The 10,842-nt window shown below is 47.6% G+C and overlaps 1 protein-coding gene and 2 non-coding genes across 3 annotated transcripts; all 3 read left to right on the forward strand.

Annotated features, from left to right (window-relative positions):
* The first annotated feature begins 3,670 nt into the window (after positions 1-3,670).
* TRNAK-CUU (transfer RNA lysine (anticodon CUU)) lies at positions 3,671-3,743 on the forward strand. The gene has a single exon. It is a non-coding gene; the product is annotated as a tRNA-Lys (tRNA).
* A 74-nt stretch (positions 3,744-3,817) lies between these two features.
* On the forward strand, positions 3,818-3,890 carry TRNAK-CUU (transfer RNA lysine (anticodon CUU)). The gene has a single exon. It is a non-coding gene; the product is annotated as a tRNA-Lys (tRNA).
* A 4,828-nt stretch (positions 3,891-8,718) lies between these two features.
* LOC149362011 (uncharacterized) lies at positions 8,719-9,726 on the forward strand. Its single transcript, XM_089569637.1, has one exon. The coding sequence runs from the start codon at positions 8,719-8,721 to the stop codon at positions 9,724-9,726; it is 1,008 nt and encodes a 335-aa protein (XP_089425763.1).
* The last annotated feature ends 1,116 nt before the right edge of the window (positions 9,727-10,842 follow it).

A 10,842-nucleotide genomic window follows, 5' to 3' on the forward strand; every position in this document is an offset into this window, starting at 1 on the left:
TTTTCGTGTTCGGGCTTGGAAAGAGGTGCCAAGTTTACTTGGACTGTCCTTTTTTGTTGGGTAGAGTTTTATTTTTTTTTTCCTGGCCTTCGACGCGCTTATCGCCACAGTATGATGACCACAGACCCTTGGGCTATTGTAATGGGCACCATTCTACCGTGTAGCCATGGCGGTTAATATCGAAAGAGCGCTACGGGTAGCGACGTTAAACGTACGGGGCCTTGGAGCAAGACGACGACAATGTCAGCTTAGTCGCCTTCTCTTAGATAATGACTTACATATAGTGGGAATCCAAGAGACAAAAATTGAGAGCCAGGAGCTCACCGACCGAATGGTGTCCAATTTTCGTGCTCATTTCGATGTGTGTATTTCTCACGCGATTGGTGGATCAGATGGTTGCGCCATATTCATACGCAACAACTTTGGAATCTGCGTGCAGTCAGTATTTTCATGTGACAGTGGACGCCTCTTAATCGCTGATATCGTCTTTGGCGAATTGGAGTGTCGCGTCATCTGTGTATACGCGCCGAATATTGACATGGAACGGCGGGCATTCTTTGAAAGGCTTGAGGCGTACCTAAACTGTCAGAAAGTGATAATACTGCTAGGCGATTTTAACTGTGTTTGCAATGTTGATGACCGCGCAAAACATTCGCGTGTTCGTGACAAGAGTGCAGAATTTCTTAATACACTTGTGCACGAATATGACCTTGAAGACATTGGTAGCGTTTTCGCCAGCGGTACTCGTCCGCAGTTTACACACTTCCAGCAAGACAGCCATGCAAGGTTAGACAGATTATATGTCTCAGCCGAATTGATACCAATGTGTAGCGAGTACGAAGTGAAACCCATCGCATACAGCGATCACTGCTTGGTAACGGCCGCCTTTGGAAAGACGCAGAGGAAACGAATCTTTAGCTGGGACTTGTGGAAAATGAATGCGCAGCTGTTGGATGACGAAGCTTTTGTCGACGCTGTAACGAAAGAACTGAAAAATTTGACTGCAAGCGAGCCAGAAAGTTACGCCATTCGTTGGGAAGATTTTAAGCAGAAAGTAAAAACAATGGCTATTGAAAGAAGTAGTGTCATTCGACGCAATCAGAAAGAAGCAGAGACAAAGCTTCGCCAGCAACTGCAGTTTTTTGTTAGTATGGAGAATGTTGAACCTGGTCTGTGTGTTAGAGGAATAAAGGAAGTGAAAACTGAACTTGAACGGATAGATTCGGAGAAGTACAAGGCGGCAGTAGTGAGATCAAGGTCCGAGAAGCTGTGGGCGGGAGAAATGCCAACCAAGCGGGCTCTCTCAGATGAAAAAAGATACGCATGTCAAAAAGAAATCCGCCAACTAGCTATAGGTGAAAACGTCACGTCTAACAGAAATGAAATTAAGCATGCGATTGCCGAGCACTTTAAAGAAATTCTAAGCCATCCACGGGACCTTAAAGATTGTTTCCGAAAAGAATTCCTTCCGTTGATGCCAAAGCTTGACGAAGAAGTAAGGACACAGCTAGAACAACCAATCACACCAAGTGAGATAGAATGCGCAATAAATAAGCTGGCAGTCGGGAAAGCACCTGGGCCGGATGGCTTAGGGGCCATTTTCTATAAAACCTTCCGGTCTGAGGTTGCCCAAGTTCTTTATCACGTTGTTAGCGAAGCGTATGACCAGAAAAGACTACCCTTGTCCTTCACAACCTCGCATATCGTGCTAATCCCGAAGAGTGATGATGCTCAGAAACGTTTGTTGCCAGGCTCATATCGCCCAATAACTCTTGCTAACGTCGACTATAAAATATTCACCAAAGTTCTAGCAAAGCGACTGCAAGGTGTTATTAAGAAGTTGGTTGGACCACACCAGACTTGTGGCATTAAAGGCCGCACTATCGCGACGAATGTGCACGTGGCTCGAAGCGTGCTCGAGTGTTGCGATGCGCTGGGCGATCGAGTCGCGATGATGCAGCTTGACCTGGCAAAAGCCTTCGACCGTGTCTCGCACAAGGCATTGCTCTGCATACTTGAACACACGAATGTGGGCAGTGTGATTACGGAAGGCGTCACGATGGCGTACAAAAAATGTACAACGCGTATTATTGTTAACGGTGAGCTCACTGATAGCTTGTGCGTGCTCTCGTCGGTGAGGCAGGGATGCCCCCTTTCACCACTGCTGTTTGCCGCTTATCTTGAGCCACTCTGTCTGGCGATGGAAAATAATGCGCGCATAACAGGTTACAGACTACAGGCTGCCGAAGTCAAAATTCTGGCGTACGCGGATGACATCGCGGTGTTCTGCGCCAGCAAAGATAGCATTAGAGAGGCAACTAATGTCGTCGAAAAGTTTTGTGATGCGACTGGAGCCCAGATAAACTGGGATAAAAGTCATGGCTTCTGGCATGGCGATTGGGTGGACACACCAGAAGCCTTTTGTCGGCTCACCTGGTCAATGGTGCCAACGCAGTACCTTGGTGTGCCTCTCGGAAATTATCGCGACCCTGAACCGTACTGGAGGGATCAAGCCTTGATGGCTAAAGAAAAGGCGAACGGGTGGCAAGGCAAGCAACTGTCGATGTTTTCTAGAGCCACTGTCTGCAACCTTTTTTTGATATCAAAAATCTGGTACGTCATGAATGTTTTGTGTGCGGCGAGGATGAGCATTCAAAAAATGCACCGGGTTTTTGCTATTTTTATTTGGGCCTCGACTTGGGAGCGGTCCAGTCGAACGAATTTGTTTTTGCCTGTAAAGAAAGGAGGTCTTGGCCTGGCTCACTTGTTTCTGCGACAAATTGTGGCACGCTTTGTTTTTTTACGGGATCAGAATGATATCTTCCTGCGCACAGTTATACAAGTAAGACTGTATAGACTTCTGCCTGGATTCGTAGTCTCGTCTGTGCAAAATATGTGCGGAAGGGTGACTGGATACCTGAATGAAGTTGTTTTATCGTATAGGCTGTTGAATGTACGTTTTTCCCAGCAGTACCTGTCAACCGTTACAAAGAAAAAACTCTACAGAGACCTTGTAGATGTCATGCTCCCTGTACCTTTGTACCGTTCTCCACATCGCGGTGGCCCAGGACAGGACGTCCTAAAAAGAGTGAAGAAAATGCCTATACTACCCTCCGCCAAATCGTTCTTTTTCAAGTTACATACAAACACCCTCCCAGTTAAGACCTGGCTTCACGATAAAGGACTCTTCATTCCCTGGAACACTGACTGCTTTTTATGCAAGAAACCCGAAACAATAGAACACGTATTTCTAGACTGCTGGGACCCGATCTTTCATTGGGATGTACTCCAAAGAACTTTAAAAAAACAGTTACCCCTGGATCCGTACGGCATACGTTTCTTGCCTGTGAATCCCTCAGAGGAAATACCTTATGACCTCATTATGGTCCTGGGCCTCCACGCGGTGTGGAAAACACGAATGCAGTTTGAACACGCTGACTTGGTTGTTCGCCCGGTTCGCGAACATTTCATTGAGAGCGTTGTGCGCTTAAGAAATGTGTACAACGCACTGCCTGATCCACCACAATGGATAACTGTACTAGATGGATTAATGTCGCTCAAAAAATTTTAAAGTCGTGTCGGCCGAAGTGTGGCCGCCATGTTTTATTTCTTGTAACCTCTTGATTTGTACGTCAAAATCGGCAATAAAGAAAAAAAAAAAAAAAAAAAAGCCCGGCTAGCTCAGTCGGTAGAGCATGAGACTCTTAATCTCAGGGTCGTGGGTTCGAGCCCCACGTTGGGCGTGCTGTTTCCTTTTTTTTCTTCCACTCAAGCAAGTGTACGCATAAATGCCACTCTTATTGCGGCCCTCTTCGTCGCCCGGCTAGCTCAGTCGGTAGAGCATGAGACTCTTAATCTCAGGGTCGTGGGTTCGAGCCCCACGTTGGGCGTGCTGTTTCCTTTTTTTTCTTCCGCTCAAGCAAGTGTACGCATAAATGCCACTCTTATTGCGGCCCTCTTCGTCGCTCGGCTAGCTCAGTCGGTAGAGCATGAGACTCTCTCAGGGTTGTGGGTTCGAGCCCCACGTTGGGCGTGCTGTTTCATTTTTTTTCTTCCGCTCAAGCAAGTGTACGTATAAATGCCACTCTTATTGCGGCACTCTTCGTCGCCCGGCTAGCTCAGAAGTCCAATCAGAAGAATCTTTGAAAAACAAATCTTTGAATCTTTGAAGAAGAATCTTTGAATCTTTGAATCTTTGAATCTTTGAAGAAGAATCTTTGGAAAACGCGCCTGCAAGATTGCAACGTTGAACCTGTTGTTTCGCCCAGAATTCACTTTAGCCGAATGTTGCTGCAGGTAACGGACATTTACAAAAAATCGGACTTTGTACCGGATTGGTTTCCTCTCCTGATGTGCTGTATATCTTTACCGGCCTTTTAGTTATAATATGTTACTATTATGTTTCTGCCACGTAGCGCCTACCTAGGTGCTCTGTAAATAGTTGTTTTTGTGTGTGTATATACACACACACATATGTATATATATGCTTTGTATACAAAACCATGTAAATAAATACCATGAAAGAGAAAAAAAAAAGCCCGGCTAGCTCAGTCGGTAGAGCATGAGACTTAATCTCAGGGTCGTGGGTTCGAGCCCCACGTTGGGCGTGCTGCTACCTTTTTTTTTTCTTCCGCGCAAGCAAGTGGACGTATAAAGGGTGCTGTTGGATTCTGCTTCCGGCCACGCCAGTGAACGGACGCAGGATGCAGGGCTCCGATGGAGCGGCTTCAGCGGCCGTGTCAGGCCGCGGTGACAGGGCTAGTCAGCAGGAAAATACTTACCAGGTTGTTTTGCCAGCACTGCCTACAGGTCGGTTCGTTTTGAATACGTTTTTTTTGCACGCCGATATCAGGGCCCGCCCGTACCGGGTGGAAGATTTCCGCGACGCTTTAGCAGAGCAGTCGCTGCTCCCCGATGTTATCGCAATGGGGGCGTATCGGATGAGCCACGTCTGGGCCGTCACTCTCAAGGATCCTGAAGCGGTGACCAAGATTATTAGTGTCGGTGAGCTGGTAGTGAAAAAAGGCCGCTGCTTGGTGATTGACCCGGCCAACCAAGATGTGCGACTGAAACTTCACTGGCTGCTACACAACGTGCCAGACGAGGATGTTCGGGCTGCCTTTGCGCCGTACGGAAAAGTGACGGAAGTTGCCCGCGAGCGCTGGCGCGTGAGTGGTATGTCAGAAAAAGGCTCGACTACTAGACTCGTCACGTTGAAGTTGAGAGCTGGCGTGAAGCTGGACGACCTGCCGCACCAGCTGAATGTTAGCGGTGAGCTGGCGCTCGTTGCTGTGCCGGGCAGACCACCGTTGTGCCTACGCTGTCGGAGTACGGGGCACATCCGTAAGGAATGCCGAGTCCCGCGTTGCGGAACCTGCCGACGGTTCGGCCACGAAGACGGACAGTGTGCCCGCACTTACGCGAGCATTATCGGCCCCGGTACAGGAGTAGACAAGTCTGAGTTGCTGATGGACGAGGCTGATGCGGAAGATGCAGCCCGTGCAGACGGGCAACCAGCAGCGAGGGAAGGGCCGTCGCTTACGGTTTTGACGAAGCAGAAGGCGACGTCAAGTGAGGTACCGGCTAGTGTAGTACAAGTTCAGAGTGCCTTTCAACAGAGTGGCGATGGCGCGCCGAAGGGCGCGCCAGAAGCTGCGGCCGAAGCTCTGGACAGCGCTGAACCTGCCAACACCGAAGGCATGGACTTCACTGAGGAGGCTGGCACCCTAACGGCTGGAAAACGCTCCCGCGAGGAAAGCGCCGGCGAAAAGACGCATCTTGATGGTGGCAGCGACGAACCGCCGTCGAAGGCCCCGGGAATCCGACGTCCGATGTTCAAGCCGCGGCCGAACGTCATGGCCGAGACAAGGCAGGCGGGGAAACCGCCTCCGTAGTTCTGCAATGTGCATTTGTGCTGTTTTTTTTCTTGCTTTTCTTTTTTTTTTCCTTGTTGTCCTTTTTTTTTGGTGGGGAGTGGTACTCATCAGACTGTGTGCACGGATCTGGATCTGCTGGCGAAGGAATTACCCATGGGTTCCCGACGCCTGCACGCGGATATCTGGAAAGGCGACACCGTACATGCACAGTGAGTTTAAGGAGACTGCTCGGCTGACTATGAGGGGTACTGTGGGACTCAAGTCTCCTTTTCATAGGGCATGGCGATGAAACTAGACACAGCTTTACATGTAGCAACTTTGAATGTGAGAGGCCTTGGTGCACGACGGCGTCAGTGCCAGCTTAACCGCCTGCTTGCTGAAAACGCGCTTGACATAGTTGCAGTCCAAGAGACTAAGATCGAAAGTGAGGAATCCACTGATCGCATGGTGTCCACCTTTCGTGCAGCCTTTAACGTTTGTGTTTGCCATTCCGTTGGCACCTCGGGTGGGTGCGTATTATTTGTCCGAAATAATTTAGGCATCACTGTCGAGTCGGTTTTTTCTTGCCCTAGTGGACGGCTTATTGTTGTTGATTTTTCTTTTTCCAATTTATGTTGGCGCATTATATGTGTGTATGCTCCAAATGTTGAATCTGAGCGTTTTGATCTCTTTACCCGTTTGGAGCCCTACCTTGTTTGCGACCGAGTGTTGTTGCTGTTGGGAGATTTTAATTGTGTGTGTGCCGCTAATGATCGAGTGAAGGGTACGCCTGTGCGTGACAAGAGTGCTCAATTGCTTCAATCTCTGGCTTATGATAATAGCTTAGAGGGTATTGGCAGTATTTTTACCGAAGGGAATCAACCTCAGTTCACTCATTTTCAGCGTAATAGTCATGCCAGGTTGGATAGAATTTATGCATCCATTGATCTCGTGTCTCTTTGCACGAGTTGCAAAGTTATACCTGTAGCTTTTAGTGATCATTGCCTAGTGATCGCAAGTTTCGGCATAAAGCAAAGAAAAACAAAATTTAACTGGAATCTCTGGAAATTTAATGTAAAGCTTTTAGAGGACGAGGAATTCGTAACTGATATTGCGGATGAAATGCAGAAGCTGCTTGAGGAGCGACCCAGCGTTGTTGCGGTTCAGTGGGAAGATTTCAAGGAGTGGATAAAAAGAAGGGCCATTGAAAAAAGTTGCTTGAAGCGATACGAAGAAAACCAGGAAGAAAAAGCAGCTCGCGAACAACTGCAATTTTTAATAGGCATGGAAAGCTCCGAGCCTGGGAAGTTTTCTAAGGACCTAAGGGAGGTGAAAAGCCTGCTCGAACGCTTAGACACTGAAAGGTATAAAGCTGCCGTTATACGCGCAAGGACACAGAAACTGTGGGCTGGTGAAACGCCGACGAAGCGAGCTTTGTGTGACGAAAAGCGTTATGCTTGCCAAAACGAAATCAGGCAGATAAGGAACGGAGATGAAGTCACGAATGACGCTTTTACAATCAAGCAGCTATTTGAAGAGCAGTACATTGAGCAATGCAGAAAGTTGGGCGAGTTGGTAATACATGTTGAACTTAGAAAAGCGCAATAAAAAGACAGGGACAAGAAGAAGAAGCACGCAGGACAAACGCTTGTCCTGCGTGCTTCTTCTTCTTGTCCCTGTCTTTTTATTGCGCTTTTCTAAGTACATTGAGCTTCTTGGACATACGCGTGACATGAATGAGGCCTTCCTGGTTGACTTTTTGCCTCTCCTGCCGAGACTTCAGGACGAAGTGAAGGAGCGTCTTGAGCAGCCCATAACTGCAAAAGAAATAGAGACTGCAATCGAAGACCTGCAAGCGGGAAAAGCTCCAGGACCTGATGGAATAGGGACCGAATTTTACAAAGCATTTAAGCCCACAGTCGCTCAGTTACTGCTACGAGTTCTAGATGAAGCTTACGAAAGAAAACAAGTGCCACTCTCATTCACCACGTCGTACATAGTGCTGATTCCGAAATCAGATGTCCCAGAAAAGAGGTTGTTGGTGGGAAATTATCGCCCGATAAGCCTCACCAACGTGGACTATAAATTGTACATGAAGGTTTTAGCAAAGAGATTGCAGAGAATAATTACGAAATTGGTTGGGCCGCACCAGACTTGCGGAATCAAAGGTAGGAGTATCGCCACAAATGTGCACGTCGCACGGACCGTGCTGGAATGTTGCGATGTGCTCGGGGACCGCATCGCTATGATGCAGCTAGATCTGGCAAAAGCCTTCGATCGCGTTTCCCATGATTATGATGTCATTTTCAGCATTTTGGAGCACGCTAATGTAGGCCGTATTATTGCAGAAGGTGTTAAGATGGCATATGCAAACTGCACCACGCGCATTATTGTTAATGGTGACCTCACAGACAGGATAGCAGTTCATTCGTCAGTAAGGCAGGGATGCCCGCTATCGCCTCTGCTGTTTGCGGCCTACTTGGAGCCACTGTGCTTAGCTATCATCAAAAGTGAGAGCATCACGGGCTTTCGATTGCAGTCGACTCACGTCAAAATCCTTGCTTATGCGGACGATATTGCGGTATTCTGTTCAGACAGAGGCAGCATTACTGAGGTGATCAGCACGGTGGATAAATTCTGCAAACAAACGGGGTGTCTCATAAACTGGGACAAAAGCTCTGGCTTTTGGCATGGCGACTGGGAAGCGATGCCTGAACACTTTTCCAGGATGCGATGGTCGTCTTTGCCGACGCAATATCTCGGCGTCCCCCTAGTGCATTATCGCGATGCAAGTGAACACTGGAATGAAGATACGTCAAGGGCGAGGGAGAAAGCAGATGCCTGGAAAGGGAAGCAGTTATCAATGTTTGCGCGAGCCTCCGTCTGCAATCTTTTCCTTGTATCAAAAATATGGTATTTGATGAATGTGCTGTGCGCATCTCGGGCCAGTATTCAAAAGATGCATCAAGTGTTTGCTGTTTTTATTTGGTCGTCAAACTGGGAGAGAACCAGCCGTACCAATTTGTTTCTTTCAGTGAAAAAAGGAGGCCTCGGCCTTGTGCATTTATTTCTGCGTCAAGTTGTTTCGCGTTTTTTCTTTCTCCGAAATCAAAGGGATAATTTTCTTATGACTGTTATCCAAGTGCGGTTGCAGAGACTTCTTCCTGAATTTGTCGTCTCATCTTGTGCGAATATGTGTGGCACTGTCAATGGGTACATGCGAGAAGTTGTACTCTCTTTTAGGCTGCTCCATGTGCGATTTTCCCTTGAGTACTTATCTAAAGTGTCAAAGCAAAAGCTGTATAAGGATCTGGTGGACACCATGTTACCGACCCCAATCTACCGGTTACCTTATCGTGGAGGCCCAGGGCACGATGTATTAAAGAGAGTTAAAAATATGCCTGTGAACCCATCTACGAAATCTTTTTTCTTTAAATTGCACTCGAATACACTTCCTGTTAAAACGTGGCTGCACGAAAAGGGGATTTTTGTCCCATGGACCACAAACTGTCTCTTATGCAAAAAACCTGAGACAGTAGAACATGTATTTCTGGACTGTTGGGACCCCATTTTCTATTGGGATGTGCTCCAACGAACAGTCAAAAAAGATCTTCCCCTGGACCCCTACGGCATCAGAATCCTGCCAATTCAGAATGAAGCAGGAGTACCGTATGATTTAATCATGCTTCTGGGCCTCCACAGCCTCTGGAGGACACGGATGCAAGTGCGACACGCGGATGTTAACGTTCGCTCGGTGCGCGAAAACTTTATTGAAAGTGTTGCGAGCTTGAGAGAAATGTACCGAGCACAAGCTGACCCACCTGAATGGATTACTGTATTTGATGAACTGGTCGCATTGAGAAGATTTTAAGCCCTGATACGTCAGCCGAGTTAGGCTGATGTTTTTATCATTTGTACATTTTTGTTTTCATGTCACAGACGGCAATAAAGAAAAAAAAAAGGGTGCTGTTATTGCGGCTCTCTTCGTCGCCCGGCTAGCTCAGTCGGTAGCATAAGACTCACTTAAGAAAGACTTATTACACGTCCTTTTTCCCGTTCCCTTGTATCGGTCGCCCTTTGGGGCCTCACCGGGACAAAATGTGTTAAAAAGGGTAAGAAGAATGTGGGTAACACCTTCAGCAAAAACTTTCTTCTTTCTGCTGCACACAGGTACCTTACCTGTTAAAAGCTGGTTACATGAAAGAGGCATGTACGTCCCGTGGGGCACCCATTGCCTTCTGTGTAGGAAGGAGGAAACAATTGACCATGTTTTTGTCGACTGTAATAATGCAATCTTCTTTTGGGACGTCTTGCAGCGAACCGTAAAGAAAGATTTGCCGCTCACTCCGCACGGCATTAGGTTTCTGCCTGTCGAAGACGATGGAGCTCCATATGACACCATTTTTCTACTTGGCTTGCATGCAGTGTGGCGTAGTGCCATGGCATATCGCCATTGCGATCCTGGAGCCAGTTCTGTGTATCAATATTTTGTTGACAGTGTCCTGAAAATTTACGATGTGTTAAAAGACCGAGGTTTTGACGAAGAAATTGTATCCCTTTTCCAGAATCTATCCCAACTGAAGAAGTTGGAATGGTCGCTGGAAGCGAGGAGTGCTGTAGCCATGTAAATAGCCATGTAAATAGTCACATATGTTGTAATGCACTATATTCCCACACCTTTGAAGGCAATAAAGAAAAAAAATGAGACTCTTAATCTCAGGGTCGTGGGTTCGAGCCGTACGTTGGGCGTGCTGCTTCCCTTTTTTTCTTCCGCTCAAGCAAGTGTACGTATAAATGCCACTCTTATTGCGGCCCTCTTCGTCGACCGGCTAGCTCAGTCATTCTGCTTCCGGCAGCCGAGCTGAACGGATCGCAGGGTCATGGGCTCCAGCGGAGCGGCGATAGCGGCCTTTGACGGCCGCGGAAACAGGATCGATGACTGCGAAGATAAGGATTACGAGATCATTTTGCCGACACTGCCAATAGG

Source organism: Amblyomma mixtum, chromosome 2 (genome assembly GCF_055824585.1).
Source record: "Amblyomma mixtum isolate Tamu chromosome 2, ASM5582458v1, whole genome shotgun sequence".
Taxonomy (NCBI): domain Eukaryota; kingdom Metazoa; phylum Arthropoda; class Arachnida; order Ixodida; family Ixodidae; genus Amblyomma; species Amblyomma mixtum.